The sequence below is a fragment of the Alosa alosa genome, chromosome 8 (genome assembly GCF_017589495.1).
Source record: "Alosa alosa isolate M-15738 ecotype Scorff River chromosome 8, AALO_Geno_1.1, whole genome shotgun sequence".
Lineage (NCBI taxonomy): Eukaryota > Metazoa > Chordata > Actinopteri > Clupeiformes > Clupeidae > Alosa > Alosa alosa.
Genome location: NC_063196.1, coordinates 9,355,331 through 9,376,058, shown reverse-complemented (window position 1 = coordinate 9,376,058; position 20,728 = coordinate 9,355,331). Strand labels below are relative to the sequence as shown.

Below are 20,728 nucleotides of genomic sequence, written 5' to 3'. Positions count from 1 at the left end.
TGCCACTTGCCACTCACAACACCTCACTTGCTTGTGTGTGTTTGTGTGTGGGAGATCAATACTAAAATACCAAAATAAGAAAATAAGATGAAAATGCTCTCTCTCTCCAATCAAAAGAATCAAATCAAATGATGCTTTATTGGCATGAAATGTATCAACTATACAATGATCTCCCCCCCAGGTCCTGCAAGAGGAGGTGTGGTGCCTGGCTGGTCGGCTGGAGCAACTGAGGGGGGTCTGCCCGTCGCTGCCGCTGGACTGTGGAGTGCGGGCGGAGCTGGGCCTGCCGCTGCTCTGGAGGCAGTGGGCCTTGCTCAAGCGCCGCGTCGGGGTCCTACGAGCGCGCTCAGTGCAGAGAGACCAGGAGTGGAAGGACGCCTCACTGAGTGTGAGTGATGGAGGAGACACCATGTTGGATTTCTAGATCTTATTAGAGGGTGTTGTAGTTGAGTCTGTCTGAGAAGAAGTTGTCTGGAGCACACAAACGTTCAAATATTTACTTATAAAGGTGCAAAAGACGAGATTAACATTTTGATGATGTCTGTGTGTGTGTGTGTGTATACACAAGTACAAGTACAAGTAGCAGTCTGATTAATAAGCTTCAAGCTCAACAAAACGTCACCATATCTCGGTCCTCACAGTGGAAAAAATCACCATGCTTCTCCTCTTTGCTGCTCTTTGCTGCTTTCTTCCCACCCAGATGGAGAGGTGTAGCCTGGCCCTGGAAGGCCTGAGCCGGGAGCTGCCCGACCCCGCCACGGTGAGGGGTTCCCTGGACGAGCTGCGGGCCCTGCTGGCCCTGACGGAGCTGCAGCAGGAGTGGCTGGACCGCGAGCAGCAGGCCCTGGCTTCCTCTCAGGCCCTCATCGGCCGGCTCCTGGGCCCCCGCGCCTGTCGCGACCCGCACAAGCCCGTCCAGATCTGCCAGGAGCTGCAGAACCTCCAGAGCCACTGCAGGGGGTAGGGAGTTGCACAGCAAGCACACTGCACCTTTCACACAGCTTTCACACAGCTTTCACACAGCTTTCACACAGCTTTCTTTCGTTTTTTTCTCTTTCACTCATTTCTCTCTATCTTTTACATAATCTTTCTGTATCTCTCTAATCCCCTCTCACTTTATCTTGCTTGCTCTCTCTTTTGCTCTCTCTCTCTCTCTCTCTCTCTCTCTCTATCTCTCTATCTCTGTCACACGTACATTCTCTCGCTAATTCACGGACTCAGTTACTCTCAATGTAATTCAATTTCGTGCAATTTTCTCCACTCAAATATGGTCAAAACAAGCTAAGAGGGAAAACATTCTGTTACTCTTGCTCGCAAACTCTCAAACACACATGTACACACAAACTCACTTTGCACTATCAGCACTGTAGGCTGTAGGCTATGCTACAGCCAGGGTCCGAGCTCTTTATGCTCTCATTATTGGACACAACTGTTTCTGAGATAAGGTTGTGACCCTGCTCATGCCTTTGCCCACCACCACCACAGACTTAGAGAGAAGTGCATGCTGGTCCGACGGACGGCACTGACGGAGATTCAGGAGCGAGGCCGAGACCTGGAAGGGATAGACGCCGTACGGCAGAGGGTGGCATCCTTGGTCCCGCTCCCGAAGGCCCACCATGATGCCCCTCATGCACAGGTTGGTGATCTCTTACAGTCTGACAGGAAAGGATTAGCCTGACGTCGTCATACTCAAATTCTAGTCAGAATGTGAGTCTGCTACTGCTCTATTGGGATGTGATTATGAGGCATGTTTCAATCGATACAGGGGGTGAATCTTGTAGAAAGAACACCCGAAGCATCCTTCTTCTCCACAATTGCCTGACATTGTTTTCTGGTCGTTTTTTTTAAAGTTATTGCACTGTCAATATCTTCTACAACAGATGCAATGGTGAAATCTAAATGTCTACCTTCTAGGAACAGCGTTTTTGTTTTTTGTTTACAAAGACATTGTACCATACTGAAAGCTAATATTTTGTCACTAGCAACCTACATCTGTCCTCTTTCAAACACAGTTGCATTTTCAGCTCTGAACAAAACCGTTAAGGAGTTCTTCTGTTCCGAACCGCATAGTTGTAGAAAAAGTCTTGAAGTTTGGCTCACACTAATGCATACATTAAAAACTTGACAATTTGCAAAAAATCAAAGATCAAGATCAATAAAACTATATTCTATATATAATTCAATAAAACTATATATCAACAAAAATATACCTTTTTTTTTAGAAAACTAGGAAAGTAAGGGGCAACCTATGAACACAATGCTGAGAATTATGAGAAGGAATTCTTACAAAGGAGACCATGTCGGCATTATAGAGAAATGTGAAAAGCAGGATTTGCATATTTTGAGTTTGGGGTCTGAAAAAAACATATCAACTACTCATTCAGGCTGCTTTTGAATATGACACCAGGAGCAACAGCAGTAAGATAAGCCTTCACTGTTCACTCAACCACCCAAGTCCCAAGTCACTCAGGGGTCATTCGCATGTGCATGTAATTGAATCAGTCCTCTCTGGGCTGGAACTTGCCTGTACATTGTATATGTTGAATGTCACGTTCCATACTGATTGGAGGAGATCCCCTGGGTCCTAATGCAATTCAAATTCAGCCTCTGATTAGAACAGTCAGATCGCCTCTCTTATGTTTAATGCAGGAAGCACCTCCTCCTGTTTTTCCCCTAGAATACATACTGTACAGTCTCACATTTGGTAAAAAAATACTACTCTCAGTTTCTTCAGCTGAAAATTTACTCTGGAAGATATTTTTTCTGCATCCTCTTCAGTTCTACACTGAAATACAGATTGCTTGAGAAGGAAATTACTTTGAATAACTTTGAAATACATTTTTTTAATGCAACCTAGGGGTTGTAGTGATGTGTTTTCAAAAGGACTTCAAGTTCCTGTATTCTCATCAGACTTTGGTGCACAGCAATTGGTTAGTTATTTCATTAGCATTCTCACTAGATGCATCTTGGGGCTGGTTGGGTCTATTTACAGCACATCCACATCCAACTGTGGCGTCACAACCAAAGATCATCTTGACCTTGTGTGTGTGTGTGTGTGTGTGTGTGTGTGTGTGTGCGTGTGCGTGTGTGTGTGTGTGTGTATGTATTTGTGTTTGTTTGTGTTTATGTCAGTTTGTGTGTATGTATTTGTGTTTGTTTGTGTAGGGGTCGGGGTAAAATATACCAATTTGTTTATGTTCTTTGTTCAATTGTCCTTTTTTGTCCAGGAGGCCAAGTTAGAACTGGGCAGTCAGCGAGCTAAACTGGAGGTGATCATTGAGGGAGTAAAGAAACGCTACCAGGAGGTTCCTCAGGGTCTCCAGGCTCCTCTACAGGAAGTCAGTCACTCCCTGCAGGAAGTGGAAGACAAGGTATCAACAAACGTATCTGCTCATGTCATCTCTATACTCTTTGTGTAGTATCTGTGCTTTGCAAGTGAGTGACGTCATGTTTCAGCTGAGCTGCAGGTCAAAATCTCAAATCAGTCATGGGAGACTGAAGCTGGGTCTTCATCTGGGTCTGTCAAGATGGGTTTTAGCATCCCTAGATAGCTTTGCATTAACTAGTTCTGCCCATTTTTGTGTGTGCTGCAGCTAGCAGCAGCAGCAGCCTCCCAGCAGAGTGGTCCCCAGCCCCAGCACAGGCTGAGTGACCAGGCCAGAGAGGTCACTGCAGGTCTGGGGAAGGTGCAGGACCTGCTCCAGCAAAGCAGAACCTCTGTGGCGGGAGCCGAAGGCACACTGAAGGTAAGTGTGGGGTTTGCTTCTCTGTGAACTTCAATATCAGTATTATCACTCACTAATTCAGTTGCTGTTAGATGTCAGATGATCTGGTCCCTTATATGAATCCAGTTGAATTGGATGTTGCATCATATATCAGAGACAGGTTGACTCCGGAGCTGATTGCTGCCTTAAAAAGGAATTCACCATTTTATTGTAATTAACTCATATTGGGATGAGTAAAAATTACTCATCCCAATCAAGTCATCTTGTTACTTTGATTTGAAGTTAAGTTGTGCTTAGTGTATTACTACACACATATTGACATAACAGCAAAAAGATGACTCGACTCAGTTGAATCAGCAAATATTTTAGAGTGTATGTTTCCAGTATTAGAAATACCCCTCACTATTCCTGCTCTTTAAGTGAGAGTGAATCTTCATACCTGTCATGTCATGAGCTAGCCTGGGTGAACCAAGACAGACCTGTTAGCAGATTTGAATAAGCTCATTGACGTCCGTTTCCGAATCTTTGGAATTTTCTGAAATTTAGTAAATAACTGCATTTAAAACCTTCATTTACAAGACAGATATGTTTGCTGCACTTTTTTAAATGATTTGATAAGACTTTAATGTAAATATAAGTTTAATTTCATGACTGATTTAAGCCCCTGGAAGTGGTAAAACGGGAAGTTTAGAATTGTCAATGGGCTTGTGAGGGACCGAGGCGACCACCCCACGTTTAGGGAGGTGCGCCACTGGATTAGGTGGTGTCGAGGGAAGGCAGGAGACAGCAGTTCCATACAAAAATATAATTTATTTAGTCCATAAACCAACAGGCAGATCCAGGAGCACAATAGGGGTCCAAAACATGAAATACAGGGTTCTTCAGTCGACAAACAAACACGTACCGTGCCATTAACTAGGCACCTGGAACCTACTCTTTTTTAGGCTCCCTGTCCAAACAAGGCGACCTTGCATAACTCTGGACCTCACACTCCAACCTTGCCTCAAAACAAGCAAGGTTAAATTAATATTAAACAAACAAACTCTATGACTTCTGGACCTCAAGCTCTTCCGCATGTCTGCCTGGTTCTCCTGTGTTTCCAGTCTATTGTATCTCTCGCCTGTGTGAAATAAGCCTGCCTTTAAATAGGCTAGGCAATTACCCAATTAGGTCTGGGCTAAACCATTATAGGGAATGTGGGGGGTGGTGGTCTGTACCATTTACCTTATCACAGTTAAAATCAACACCTTAATACAGACACATACATACGACATAAACCCATACACAGCCATAAACCTGGAATAAAGTGCAGATGAGTGTTTGACTGCAGTCCATGCAAGTGTGACACAAGGCAGTTTTGCAAAAGTTTGTCGTGGGGAAAAAAGAGGACTCCTTTTTCACAGGGCTCCTTTCCAGATCGACCTGCAGGGCAAATTCAAATTTCACTCAAATTTCAAACTGTGGAAACTCTGAAAACTGTGCTATGAATGTACTGTATGTATGTGTGTGTGTGTGTGTTTGTGCAGTGTGTGTGGGACGAGCTGGACCGCTGGCACTCGCGTCTGGCTGTCTTGGAGGCCGAGGTGCAGGAGGTGGCCATGGAGCAGCCTGACCAGGCTCACACCCTCATGGACGACCTCACCGACCCCCTGCAACTCTACCAGACGATTTCCAAGCAGGCAGAGCAAAGGACAGCCTTCCTTAGCAGGGTGAGTGGAACTACATCTCCCAGGATGCTTAGGTCCTGAAGTTTCATCAGGATATGCCACCAAGTTGCATAAAAACAGAGACTTTCCATCTTAAGTCCCACCAGAATCCACCATCAACTAGTATATACTGTACATACAGAATGAAATATACTGTAGGCATAAATATATTATAGTGTATTACTTAATCATATAGCCTGTATTGCACATAATGTGGATGTTTTGACAGAGTTGAAATGTCTCAAAACATCCACATCTGCATTATAAAGCCATATTGTTGGAAACTGGCTGGAGGTCTACCATTCTGACACAGTGTTTGTCCTGCTGTTCCATACAGATCCCAGCCTGTCTTCAGGAGTACGAGGACTTGCTCAACAGCGCCACCCACTGGCAGGAGGAGGCAAAGTCATGGCTGAACACACCTCGCACGTACAACAGTGCCAAGTGTCTTCACGGCCATGCCGTCTCGCTTCAGGTCAGCCCAGCCCTGCCCAGCTTTCTCACTCACAACCACGACATACAGGAATTGGGTGTTTGTTTTAATGCTAAATCCTTATGATTGATCTGCAGGTAGTTGATTCTCTTCATACTAATACACAATTGTAGTGTAAAGTGTGTAGACCTCATAACTGGCAAAGTGGTCACTGACTTGCAGCTGTTGATAGCAATGAAGTGCAGAGGAAGGTCAAATCCACAGGGTTCCCATTTGCACAGTGGCCCAGAAGGGTCTTACATCATTTACATTTCAGAATATAAAATGTTTTTATTTTCTGAAATGTAAATTATGTATGACCCTTCTGGGCTAACATACCTTTGTCTTCAATTCAACTTCAAATCAATTCCGCCTGATTACAAAAAAGTGATGTTCCTACGCCTGTTTATAAGGAATGATGTTGACCTGAATGAGTACTTTGTATTGTGGCGTGTGTCTAGATGGTTCTAGAGGATTCTGAGCGAATCCGGGCAGCGCTGGATGCCTTTCTGCCCGTCATGCAAGAGATCTCGCCAGTGTGTGACACAGACGCCATGCAGGTGCGCCTGAATAAGGCCATCCACAAAGTCACACACATGCAGCAAAGCATCATGGAACCTCACGCCCAACTTCTACACGTTGCTGAGGTAAACCACTATACTTTTATGTACTGTAAAATTATGCCTTACATTGCATCATGGTTGATGATGATTATTCAGTTACTAACACAAATTAATGTAAATACTGTACATTAAGAAAGCATAATGTTATATCAGTTAGTTAATTTAGATAAATCATTAGCATTTTTTTCTGTTTAGCATATATCAAGCATATGGGAGGTCCCTTGTGGAAGCATTTCTGTGTTGTATCAGTAATATCAGGACATTTACTGAGCTGGAATGATTGATGCTTCTCCTCATACATAGGAGGTGGATGCCATTGAAAAAGAAGTGAAAACCATGGAGAAGAACGTCACCAAGATCAACACCATCTTGTCCAGCATGGACACAGAGAACGCATCTGGGAATGAGCAGCTGCAATACTGTCAGGTGAGCAACATCAAATTCACATGCACATTTCGCAAAAGCCTCACTACAAAACAGTCATTAAAAGCATAAGAGAACACAAAAAATGTATAGTAGTTCTAGGTGTGCAATTTACACGTATTTGTAGCACAGGCATTCACATTCAATTCTGAATTAATTAACAATTTGGTAATATGGTGATTTATTCATAACATCTCATTATAAAGTGCTTCCAGGGCAATTCCATGGAAAATTATGTTTTTTGTAACATCCATAGCGCCCATAAAATGTGATGGTATGGTATGATGTGAATGATTACATAAAATTTGAGCATTTGCTATTTTTGGCTGAAGAATGTACATGAGAAAAAAATGCACAAACAATGAATGTTGTCATTCACATCATACAAAAGCCAATGCATTTCACTGGCGTTATGGATGTGACAAAAAGTCCATTTTCTGTGGAATTGCCCACCACATACCGGTATTTAGATTTCACATCAGTATGTGTGTTCCTTGGTTATCAAACAATTGATCTTGGATGTCTCTACCTGCTGCTCTACAGTACCTGTACCCGTGGAGCCATTGGAACATATAGTACCCTCAAGAATTATTGGCACCTCTGCTAAAGTTGACTAAAAAGAGGAATATAAAATCATCTTTTGGAAATTGATCTTAATGCCTTAATTAGAAAAAATGAAGAAATATCCAACCTTTAAGGACACCAATTTTCTTTGTTAATGAATAATGTATCATACATAAATAAATATTCTTCCTTAAAATACAGGAGTCATATTGGCACCCCTATGTTAATAGAGGCAGGCAGATTTTTATTTTTAAAGGCCAGTTATTTCATGGATCCAGGATACTATGCATCCTGATAAAGTTCCCTTGGCCTTTGGAATTAAAATAGCCCCACATCATCACATACCCTTCACCATACCTAGAAATTGGCATGGTTTTATTTCTGCTTTATTTATTTAGCTGGTTTGATTTGCACTGAGCTCGATGAGGGCTTTTATGGAACTTAGCTTAGATGTATAGATGGGTCAAAGGTCAAGTGTTCCATGAGCCCACCTCACCATTCCGTGTTCCTCTCCAGGTGATTCTGGAAAACATCTGCTCCATGAGGCGGACTGTGTCGGAGATCGAGCACTGCCGACTGGGTCTAGGGCTACCCCGTGGTGCAGAGGACACCCTCGTCGTCTTCCAGCGAGCCCAGACCCTCCAGCAGCCCCTGCAGGAGCTGGAGCAGCACACCAAGGAGCAGAGCGCCAGGCTGGAGGCAAGTTCTCAACATGGCCCCCCTCAAGTCTGCAGGGCACAAATTAAAATGTCCCCAGTCTCAACTCTGAAGGGTACAAATTAAAATGGCCCCAGCCTCAACTCTGAAAGGTACAAATTAAAATGGCCCCAGCCTCAACTCTGCAGGGTACAAATTAAAATGGCTCCAGCCTCAAGTCTGAAGGGTACAAATTAATATAGCCCCCCTCCGGAGTGCATTGGAGGATACAAATTAAACAATAAAAATCCATAAGGTATTTTGGTATAGGTTGGATGCATACACACAGGGATGGGCAGTATTCATAATATTTTGTAATTTCTATTTTATTGGGTTGAAGAAAATGGCTGCGTATCTAGGTATTAAAAACACTGTATAGGTGTGTATTTGTGTAGTTTAAAAATACTGCCAAATATTTTTTGGTAAAACCAATACTTTTGGTGAAGTGATGATCATAAAAGGTCAAAACAATGAATGTTGCCTCTGACTGGTGCCCAGACTTGTTTTGATCAGAATATTGGAATTCAGGAAGATGATCCTGTGATATGTATGTGTCCTCCAAAGCTGATGATGCACAAGGCACCTCTTTGAGCAATGTTGTTCTGCAATGTTCCTGAGTATTGTTGTTCTGGCACCTTCCCTTTGATATTGGGCAACTTATTTTTCTTGAGAGCTTTAACGAGCAGTAGGCAAATTAACATGATTATCCAATCGGAACACTTGAAACCGGATATGTGGTTGCCCTGCAACATTGCTCACCTAAAGCAACACATTGAAAAAAATCATATTTATGCCACTTTGTGTCAATATAATACCATTTAGCACTTAGATGGTACCCAGTTAGTTAAAAACCAGCTATAAGGGTCATGATCCTACCTGATCAACAGCATTACTGTATACAGTGCAATATCAATCATTCTGGGGATACATTGACAATGTCCGAGACTTCATTCTCTGTATTACATGTGAGTGTACCATGAGTTTGAAGGTAATAGTACTGCTGTGGCTCTCAGTAGGGTCTGTGTTAGTTTGTACCACTTGACAAGTTCAGTTGTGACTTTGAGTACATCTCTGATACAGTATTTAGGCTATGAGATCTAACAGGCAGATCAGCGTAGTTGATCTGGTGACTGTTTGCAGATTGATGATATGTCTCTTAGGCAGAGAAAAGCTGTTGCTCTCAAACACTGTCCACTTAATCAACAGTCAGTGTACTGGACAGATATGGAAGGTTTGCAAAGTGATTTCATACTCTATTGTCAAAATACAAAAATACAGTATTTTATTTTCATACATGACGTGGCAACTGTATTTTATAGAATATTTTGATACACTGTTGAGAGTCCAGTGCCTTGGTATTTTGAGCCCTCTACACTTTCCATATTTTGTCACAAACACACTGAGCAAGGGTATTAAAGGAACTTGTCAAGTACTGGTTCCCTGTTTCATAAACTGAAATAAAAGATCCTGTAGCTCCTCTGCGCCACCTAGCTTGCTTCTCTTAAATGCTGTACACAAATTCATACCTGCACCAGTCATGCCATATCCAACCCAAGTTGGCTGCAATTTGTTGACTGATATCCTTTAGAACTTAGAACTGAATGTAGAATCATCTATATGGTTCCATGTTGCGTTTATGTTTTCAATCACTGTAATTACTTCTTCATAGTACTTCTTATAAAACGGTTAACATAAATTAGTAGGATGCTTAGAAACAGACTCAAAGCAGCTGCTCTCTTGCCTTCTCACCCTTGATATATAAAAGCTCTATTTCTGTCTTTTTTACTACTCCCGGCTGTATCTGTTCCCTCATAAAGACTGCTGTAATCATCCGGTGTGTCCTTAGACTGGAGGGCATCTCTCTCATCTCTTTGAAGTGCCTGGGAAATCTGAGGAAAGAAAGGGGAAGATTCAGATGGGTTGAGGGGCAGAGGAGAGTTGGGGTCTATGGGAAGCACAATTTGGAACATTATGCAGATGTCATAAATTAATAAAGTAGGTCTCATATGCTTTATATCTCTTCTGGGTTTATAACTGATAGTGAATTCTGATGAAGGATCATCTGCATTTTTAAGGAATTAATAATACAAAAGAAAAGAAAAGTCTTCAGACCAAGGCACTCCTTAAATTAAAACGTTTTTATTGAGTGGATATGTAAGTGTTATTGTACTTAGTTGTATATAATGCATTGTTAAATGTTTTTATTGTAATTATGCATTATAACATACAAACCTTAACCCAAAGTAGATTTTAAAATAATATGATAAATACATTGTTGTCATTGTTTCATTAAATATTAAGTAGATAGAACTTGATTGTATATCCGCTCCTCCAATGTATGCAATGTATTCTGAGACAGATGAGTTTATGTCATCAATCTGCAGGAAGCGCTGTCCATGGACTTCAGTCATCATCTTAGTGGCCTCGATGCGGCAATGTCCTCCCATCAAGCTCTCCCCTCTCTCGGTGCTCTGGTGAGTTGAGCTCACAGCACCATATAAAGAGTATGGCTTTCTGTACAGCTAAACGCTCCCAGACATACAGCTAAGTGATTCATCAGTCCATGAGTTTTTTTTAATAGTGTGGGAAAGGGATTAGTTGAAATTACATGGCGGTTAGATCAAATACCAGACTTTACTGATCAAACGTGCAGGCTTCGGCAGAGCTGCTGACATAAAATGATATACTTGGCTTTTATGTTATCCTTGCCCATTGATATCAAATCTAAAAACAGGGCCATCCAGTGTCATGAAAGTTATTCTATAACTAGGCAGCACTGCGGGTAGAGAATCCAAAAGCTGACTTAACTCGTATTGCCCGGGACTATGAATTAGGGATCTATGGGAACCTCTTTTTATGGACCCTCTGATGATGGTGAAGATGAAGATGAGGAGGACGATGAAGGAAGTATCCACTCGTCATCTTCTGGAACACTGACGGGCAGTGTGGCTGAGGTAAACAAAGAAGAGGGCCAGCCTAAAGGACTCTCCTGGGATGCAACGATGCTCATTGATAAGCTTCCCCTCTTGGAACACTCCTCTATTCTCCTCTTGGAACATTCCTCTATAGGTTTCTCCTTTTTTACTCCTTTTTTTCTCCTGGGATGCTACAATGCTTCTCTATAGGTTTCTGCTCTTGAGATGCTCCTCTATAGGTTCCTTTTGAGATGCTCCTCTAAAGGTTTCTTCTCTTGAGATGCTCCTTTAGGTTTCTCCCCTTGAGATGCTCCTTTAGGTTTCTGCTCTTGAGATGCTCCTCTATAGGTTTCTTCTCTTGAGATGCTCCTTTAGGTTTCTCCCCTTGAGATGCTCCTTTAGGTTTCTTTATCTTGAGATGCTCCTCTATAGGTTTCTCTTCTTGAGATGCTCCTTTAGGTTTCTGCTCTTGAGATGCTCCTCTATAGGTTTCTTCTCTTGAGATGCTCCTTTAGGTTTCTCTTCTTGAGATGCTCCTTTAGATTTCTTCTCTTGAGATGCTCCTTTAGGTTTCTGCTCTTGAGATGCTCCTCTATATGTTCCTCTTGAGATGCTCCTCTATAGGTTTCTCCTCTTGAGATGCTCCTCTATAGGTTTCTCCTCTTGAGATGCTCTTCTAGGTCTCTCCTGTGGCTGCTCTGTTCTCCACTTCTCTTCTTGGGGTGGTCATCTATAGGCCTCTCTTTTTGGAACGCTCCACTCCATCTCCACCTCCACTTTCCTTTATCACTGATGATGGCAGCTACTCATGGCCTCCTTCCTTCAGGGGCTGATGTCTAAAACATCTTCAGCCGCCCTTTGTCTTCTTCTTTTCGCCCTTTGGTTCTTTGGTTCTTGGTCCTTCGCCCACTCTGCAGCAACTCTGAACTGAACTACCAACTTCTATTCCATTTCATGGGCCACCTGACGTTTCACCATTTGCCTTGGCATGTCTGTCTATCTTTTTTTATTCTTAATTGAAAGTTGATTAACTAATTCTGATCTCACCATAATCACACTCTTTTATAATTTGTTCTATTTTCATATTCATATATGACTTGCATCCTCTCTCCATCTGTTGATATGATTTGAGTGATGATCTTATTTATCTTCAGGCCTTTCGTCTGATCAGGCTGATTTACTGAGCATAAATTGAAGCGCTTTCATCTTTTTTTCTTTTTGGCATGCACCTCAATATTCTAATGTAGCCCTGGCTCTCTAAATATAGCGGCCCTTGGGTCTGTCATGGACAGCTGGGTCCAGACGCTGGCTCAGCTCTCAGTCCCGTCCTGTCTGATCCATTTGCAAATTCTTTTCTTTGCTCCCGGACCAGGACCCTGACCAGGACCAGACATTCGGGGATGATCAAGGTTTTGAGTTTGACACAACTTCTCCCACTGTGGTCATGGCAACGGTAGGTAGATGTGCAACCTTGTTCTCTCGCTACTGACTCTTAGCAATTGTTTTATGCTAATCAATGACTAGTGCTGTGATCAACATTTGGATCAATAGCAAGAAAAGCAGACATAATTGTGTTCTGGGTGTGCTTTGACGGCATCTTCTGTCCAAAAAGGTGAAAAAAAAAATCTAAAAACTGTTTGTTTACTTCCCATTTCTGTCAGGAATCACCTCCCCGGTGCAGTCCATCGGTATCCAAGGAAACGGCATCAGTAACCATGGCATCTGAAGACATCGTTGAGGAGATTGGGTCATTAGCGTCAAAAGCACTATGGACACCAGCCAAAATACTTGAGAGGACTGGCGGTGACCTGAAAGCTACTGAGCACATTAGCAAGGCGAACGGGGAGGCCAGCACAGAGACAGGACGTGTTTACAAGGAGCCAGATTTGACAAGCCCGACGGAGCCTAAACCAGTTCTGAAGGATTTGGAGTCCATACCCAAGGATACACAATCCGTTTGTAAGGAACCTGGTTCTCTGACAATGGAGTCAAAATCAGCCACCGTGGAGCTCCCTTCCATTATCAGTAAGGCTGAGGTCATAACCAAAGAACAAGCATCAACAACCAAGGAGTTCACATCCGTCATCAACCAGCCAGCAAGAGTTCTCTCTTTACCCAGTGGTCAACCAAGACCAGCGCATACGAGTGTGACTGACCCACAGATGGAATCTGCAGTAGTGGGTGATGAACTTCAGGGTTCGCCCACAGAATCAGAGAGCGCCACGCTCTCCACTGTTCTCCATGACCAGAACCTTTCAGCCTCCCCTGTGGTCACGGAGAGCATTGCTAAGCCCCCTGAGTCGCTCCTGTCACCTCCAGACAAGACTCAAGGGCCTGCGGAAGACTCTCGTTTGGTATGTACACCTCCTGTTCACTTCACATTTATTTCTTGTTTTCAATTATTGTGACTTGACACTGCCATTTAAATGTGATAGATACAGTAGATGAACTACCAAATGGGCTTTGTGGAATTCTAGAAACTTCTTTATTCCCCATGTCTGCATGCCTGCAATGTACTTCTTCTGGGTTTACAGCATAGCCTCAAGGAACCAATGGAGTTGAGTGTGGAAGCTGCTATTACTGTTCCCATCCAGGAAAAGACTCCTGCAAGGTAGTGTGTTTAACCATGAACACCCTTTTAGGATTATATCCAATACTCCACTTATTGTCTACATAGAAGTCAACCTCTGTAATTATTATTTGGGTTTTACATAGTATATGTTTGTTGTTTTTTTTTTTCTTCTTCTTCTAACTGTGGTTCTGTTTTAGACCACAGACTGCTGTAGACAGTGTACCAGCCCAGCCTGAGGAGGGCGCTATAGCCAAAGGGAACCTGGCGATCCTCCTGGGCAGCCTCTCAGGAAAGCCAGAGCTGGAGAGCCCTGCGTTCATCTTACAGGAGGCCGTGGCCAAACACACTGACCCCAGCACAGTCACAGCAGGCCATCCCAGCCTACGGGTAACTTTACAGTGCTGTCACCTGCGTGCTCCTGCTCGTTCATGTTTGAGATGTTATGTAGACAAATGGTATTGTGAGTCAATTTATTCTATTGTGTTCAGATTTTAAAAAAGTGTGTGTGTGTGTCTGTGTGTGTGTGTGTGTGTTTACTGTATGTCTCACTCCAGTGCGCGTCTGGCAGAGAGTTGACCTCTCTGATTTGCCGTGCTGAGGCCACGGGGTCGGACGTGGAGCTGCAGGCTCGTGCTGAGGCTCTCCTGAAAGGTGTGTCCACTCTGCTACAGCTGGGCAGTCAGCGTCTGCAGCACAGCCAGGACACCAAACTATGCAGCCGTAGCCAGCTGCACCCCCTGCTCAGCAGGCATAAGGTATGGAGGGCTATACTTGATATAGATTCAAGATTTTAAGATTCAAGAATTTATTTGTCACATGCATAATTTATGGAACAAAAAGCAGTGAAATGGGGATTGCGACTGCAGCTCCCAGCTGTGCAAAGTTTAATAATAATAGAAAAGTAAGAAGATAGAAAACCGAAGGGGGGTGGGGAATAAATCAAATAAAAATTAAAAAGTTTATGAAGAGGGGGGAGTTATGCATTCATTGAATATATACAGTATATAGTGACTTGTGTACGTACTGCAAAAAGCTACAATTAACAGCACAAAGTGTTGTTTTACCGCATACAAATGCTATATTTTCTGGGGTGCAACATTTTGATTGGTTGTTGTTTTACGTAAATCCAAACATAAACAGATAAACACTCATGTGCTGAATCAGTTGTAGCAAAAAACAGACATAGAACAAGGCTGGGTGCATTATTGTAATCCAGGCCATATTTCTGTTGGATGATCTCGTAGAAGTTCTTCCAAGACGTGGGGCGTCACTGGGCTGTGCTCCAGTATGTGTCCCAGCGACTGCCACTGGGGGCGCTGCAGAGCCTGGCTGAGCTGGAGGAGCAGGTGGACACGCTACAGAAACAAGCTGTGGACCAGGGTAGCCAGATGCGCAGGAACCTGCAGGTACATGCACACACACACACACACACACACACGCACACACAGGCACACACACACACACACACACACACACACAGACACACACACACACACACACACACACACACACGCATGCACACACATACACATTGATGTGTTGTCCTAAGGCCAGTGGAAGTATTCTGACCCCGTCCTCCTCCTCTCTGTCGCCCCCTACAGGAGTGGAGCCAGTGGGAGGAGGCGAGCGGGAGGCTGGCCCGGTTGCTGGACGAACTGGAGGCCGGTATGCCCAGCGGGACCCCCCAACAGGAGCCCGAGGGCCAGCTGCAGGAGAGGGCAGCTGCACATCAGGTCAGCTCCACCACCATAGACAACCATTTGATGCACAAACAAACAAACAAACAAACAAACAACTAAATGAAGAGTTTGGTACCATACCCTCTGTTTTAATGACATACCCTTAACCCTTAGAACCCGATTGACGCAAAGTGCGTCAAAAAACACACCCTTTCTTCTCTGTTACATTGCTCCACGACTGTTCATCACAACGAGATAAAATCTTTATTTTATGACAGAGAAGAAGTGGGGCTTTCCAAAGAGACTACGCACTTGTCTGTACAACCAAGTATGAAAATTAAAAAAAATCATGAAATTAAATCAAATTGCATCATATTTACAGTCTATACTTCTCTCGTTCACCTTACACGATTACTCTCGTTTGAATTACTCGCGAACCCGTGATCGCATAGATATAGCAAGCATATCAGATGAAAGAGGAGAAACAGGGCTATCCATTGGTACCATGGATATCGATCTTTCTGGCTTATAAAAACAGACGAAGTGACTGCAAAATATTAACGTCATGTACACAAACCAACGCTGCACACCCATTACTCTTGGAGTAATTACTCGCGGACCCGTGATCGGATATATATGCCACGTATGTTAGATGAAAGAGGAGACACAGAGCTATCATTTGATACCAAATACATCCTTCTGGGTTATAAAACAGACGAAGTGACAGCAAAATAATAACTGCATATAGCTGGACTTACCCCACGTTTTTGTCTGTTTTTGTGGCAAAGCATGTTTATAATCCAACGCTATCATGTGTTTCTCTATGGCAAAACATGTTCATAATCCGGTTTTGAGATCCTAGCAAATTCCTGCATGGCATCCAATTCAAGGCTCACATTGCATCCCAATTTGTTCAACAAAGAAACACTTTTTTTGCCTTTACTTTGTTCATGGCAATGCAGTAAAAAGTTGAGAATCATCATGAGTGCATACACCAATAGTCACACATGCTAACAGGCAAACTTGGGTCAAGTCAGGTCAGATCAGTTCGTGTCACTGATATGGAGCGCAGAATGGTCATTTTTCATCGCTAAATAAAAAATGGCATTTATTTCCGTAAATCACACACCACATATTTCTGTAAATTGCTCAGCCCCAGAGTATCCCTCCAACATGGCAATTATATTGCCTGTTTCAGGACAGTCTGCCCTACACACACATGAAATGCATGTAGAGCTATGAGCTTGCTGTGGTGAGATACAGGTCAAAATATAAGAATTTTTATAATATGATTTTTATATTTTAATTAAAATAAAATCAATGCTAGTACTAATACATGAAATGATTGGCAGATCTGGATAGCCTAGACTCTGCTGAAAAAAACAATATATAATATGTGTGTGTGGCACTTACAATGACCAGAATAAATCCTTATGAATAAAGGTAGTGAAAATGCCCTAAAAACAGCTTAGGGTTCTAAGGGTTAAATGCCATACCCTCTATTTTAATGACTTTTCATAAATCTTTTTTTTTATTGTACCTGAAATGCACGATTAAATAATAACATGACTTAAAAATAGAAATATTGCATTTTGTAAGCAAACTCAAATATGACAGTAACCAACAGGTGCAGAGGTACACCAGCCATACCAAAAAGGTCAGATAACGGGGATACGTCACTTCTGTTGATGTTCAAAAAAAAGAAAAAACAGAGCTAGCTCGCTACTCCCTCCCCCTCCCTCCCGTGCAATTGAAACTCTCCTAAATGCGCATCTCGTTGGTTATTGGTTGAAACACTTTATTTTGCCTTTGAGTGGTTGCCAACCCTTGTTGGTAACAGTTGATTTTGTGTACAGATCTCGGAGCCTAGGCTGCCTACAGAGACACGTTTTTTTGACGGTCTGCTTATGGGGCAGGCACAGACCCGGCGGCAGACACAAATTCACGGATGGGCATTTCACCTTTCCAAGGGGGGCACGGGAACTTAAATTGATCACGATAGTTTAAGCTTAAACTGAAAATGTAGATGCAATTGTTGTAAAATGGTGCAGCTAGCTCCTTTAAGAGAGCCCCGTGCGCAGGGATGGAGAGAGAGAAAGCGAGAGGGGATATGTGTGTTAGAACTGAGATGCGTGTGGAAAAAGTAGACGTGCTGTTGAGACTGGAGCGAGTCATATTCAAAGTAATGCAAAAATAAATCCGCAGATAAAACCAAAATCCTCGTTCATTTGCTAACCACTTTCAGATAGAGGGTTAGGGAGTTAGCCCCGACGTTACGGATAACTTCGGGCCTGGAGCGGTAACAAGCTCCCTGTGTTCTCCGACTAGGTCAGAAGAAAAAACAGTAAAGGTTAACGCTATCAAACAAACCCAGAAACTAGGCCTACTTCTACTAATTACGATATGAGACTACCTGCGAGCCGATAAGCCATATTTGTCATCGGATGACGGATTAGTGCAGAAGTGAAGTAGGCTAACCTAAACTGTGCCACTAAAACGTCCTTTCCATTAAGGTGATAGCTGGGCTTACCTTATGTTCCTGATTAATAAGCTACGGAATAATACAGATTTTACAAGTTTTATTTGCTACTTGCTATATTGACAAACCTATAATATAGGCCTACATTTAATTAATGTTCAAACTCAATCTATGGGATTGGGGAAGTGGGGTTGGTTGGTGCAGCCAAGCTCGTCCAGGGCGGGCAAAGATGACTTCCAGGACGGGCCCGGTCCCCCAAAGCCCCCCCTATGACGCCGGGACTGGGCAGGCAGCTAGCTGATCGTTAGGAAAGATTAGATGAATGTGATCATTCATGTTTGGGCCTTTTTTGGGCCTGAAATGTTTTAATGTAGTTGCAAGAGTTACCCCACAGAGAATAGCCTATAATTCACATGATATAACCTAATACATTTATATGATGACTTATAAATGACTACCTGATTGAAAAGAAGCCTAGGATTAATGTTTTGTCCCATGTACTGTTCAGAAAGGTTCAGAGAACTGCATGCCATTTGCCATTTCTTTCATTTCACATTTCCGTAAGACCTGAAGAGGGCTGTGATATTTTCAAGTTTGACAGAATGAATTTTGGCAGCGTTATATATATATATATATATTTTTCTCTCTGCCATGGGAGGGCTCTATTGAGTCTCTGTACAGTCTCCAGTCCTCCACCACAGCTCAATTGGCACAGTGGTGGAGTTGAAATCATTTCCTGAAGGCTTTTCTGCGTACGACCCCGTTCGTCTGAGTAGGGAGAAGAGATGGAGAGAGCGAGAGGAACGAGAGGCAGTGTCGGTGGTGGGTCTCTCTCTCTCTCTCTCTCTCTCTTTCTCTCTGTCTCTGTCTTTCTATCTCTATCTCTTTCTTTTGGTGCTCTCCCACTTCAGGTCCAAATTGGATTATCTAGCAGGAGATGGAGGGGCCTATTTGCCGAGCTTTCATGTTCTCTCTCTTTATCAGTCTCTTTCTCTCTCCATCTTGCCATTTCTTCCTGGTGCTCAGGCTGTGCCATTGCCATTTATTCTCCCTACAATTACCAGACCTCATCTCTCTGGTGCAGTGTGGCTGTGTGTGCATGTGTGTGTGTATGTGTGTGTGTGTCCAACTCGAGTGGAGCCCAAAGGTACAGGCAACAGGCAGGTACAGGTGTGTGTGTGTGTGTGTGTGTGTGTGTGTGTGTGTGTGTGTGTGTGTGTGTGTGTGTGTGTGTGTGTGTGTGTGTGTGTGTGTGTGGGCTGTTGTTTGGCAAGGCAGGGAGGTATTGGAAGGCTCCATACATGGATTTGTATACAAAGTGCAAAGTGCTAATAGAATTCTCTCTCATCCGCTGTGTTCTTCATTCTTCATCTCCTCATCTGTGTCCCATGCAATCTGTTGTTGGTCCTTTGTTTGTCTCCTCACAGATATATTAAGTATATTTAGTACATGTCTTTCTTCCTTTGCTTTTGTGCAACTTTTCCCTACTTTCTCTCTGCCTTTCTCTGTCTGTCTCTCGCCTTTCTCTCTCTTTCTGTCTCTCTCGTCTTTCTCTCTCTCCTCCCCCCGCTCTCTCTGTCTCTCTGTTCCTCTGTCTTTCTCTCTCTTTCTCCCATCCACTCTGGGTCCTTTATTCACTCTGTCTCTCTGTCTTTTGTACAGCACCTGCGGCAGCTTTTGGAGGAGAGCCGGCCTGAGTTTGGACTGGTCCTGGATCAGTGCAGAGCCCTTGAGGACAGGGGCTGTAGCCCTTTGGGCACGAAAACCACTGTGCCAGGATCAGGTCTGGAGCTGCGCTGGGCCTCCGTGCACAGGAGGCTGATGATGGAGGAGACACTCTCAGATCAGATCAGGGAACAGTGGGAGAGGTGTGGAGGGCACAAACACATACACACACACAGGTACACACACACTCACATGTACATGCATACTAACGTGTGTGTGTGTGTGTGTGTGTGTGTGTGTGTGTGTGTGTGTGTGTGTGTGTGTGTGTATACTGTATGTATGTATGTGTGTGTATGTGTGTTTCTCCTTGTGCTGCAGATTCCAGCGAGACTCCCAGTCCCTGCAGGAGTGGTTGGCCGAAGCCAAGGATCAGCTGCAGGCCTGGGGGTGCCACCCTGAATCAGAGCCCCGGGATCTCAGCTGGACCCAGCTCACGCTGCTCATGGTACTCCACCCATTGGCTCTCACATTTAAAAAGCTAAAAAGAGAGAATATGTGCATTTTTTATGAATTTATGAATACTAGTATTTTGTATATTATATGATTATGAAAGTTTATGTTCAGGGGCTCAGCCCAGCCTTGCATGGCTAAATACACATTGCCACATTCATATCTACATCTTTCTTCGCATAAATTGCTCCTGTGACTTAGTAAAAAGGAAAGTACCAAATGCACTCTGTTCAGAAAAAAAAGCCTTTAATTAAACCTTAACATTAATTAATGTGGTTGAAAGCACATGGGCCATCGCTCCTGTGATGTGGCTGTTTCATACTGTCTTGTCCTGACGTGTTTCTGTGTCCGCGTGCCCACCGGCAGGGTCTGGGTCAGCAGACGGAGGTGCGGCGTGCCCAGTGGTCGTCTGCCTGTGACGCTGGCACGCAGCTGCTGCAGCTGATGGACAGCGATGCCCCGTGCCTACGGAAGCGCCTGGCACAGCTGAAGCAGAGCTGGGCAGATGTGACGTCCACTCTGCCAACACTACATAGCTGGACGAAGCAGGTGCGTCAAAGCTGGGGGCTGAAAGCAACAAGAGTCTTGCAAAATAAACAGAATGAGCTGAGGCACAAGATTCAGAGATTCAGAGAGATTTATTCATCACATACACAGTTATATTAGTATTTATTATACAGCTCTTCACAATGCAATTAG

The 20,728-nt window shown here is 43.5% G+C and overlaps 1 protein-coding gene across 1 annotated transcript in view; it reads left to right on the top strand.

Annotated features, from left to right (window-relative positions):
- The window catches only part of LOC125298980 (nesprin-2), a gene marked incomplete in the record, with an annotated part of 111,453 nt that overhangs the window by 32,015 nt on the left and 58,710 nt on the right, over positions 1 to 20,728 (top strand). Inside the window, 21 exon segments of the mRNA XM_048249985.1 lie at positions 182 to 388; positions 701 to 960; positions 1,486 to 1,636; positions 3,228 to 3,371; positions 3,594 to 3,746; positions 5,252 to 5,434; positions 5,769 to 5,906; positions 6,365 to 6,550; positions 6,830 to 6,952; positions 8,030 to 8,212; positions 10,594 to 10,683; positions 12,497 to 12,577; positions 12,786 to 13,478; positions 13,659 to 13,735; positions 13,894 to 14,083; positions 14,251 to 14,451; positions 14,941 to 15,102; positions 15,298 to 15,429; positions 19,517 to 19,722; positions 19,898 to 20,024; positions 20,396 to 20,578. Of these exon segments, the coding sequence (XP_048105942.1) occupies positions 182 to 388; positions 701 to 960; positions 1,486 to 1,636; positions 3,228 to 3,371; positions 3,594 to 3,746; positions 5,252 to 5,434; positions 5,769 to 5,906; positions 6,365 to 6,550; positions 6,830 to 6,952; positions 8,030 to 8,212; positions 10,594 to 10,683; positions 12,497 to 12,577; positions 12,786 to 13,478; positions 13,659 to 13,735; positions 13,894 to 14,083; positions 14,251 to 14,451; positions 14,941 to 15,102; positions 15,298 to 15,429; positions 19,517 to 19,722; positions 19,898 to 20,024; positions 20,396 to 20,578 (3,870 nt within the window).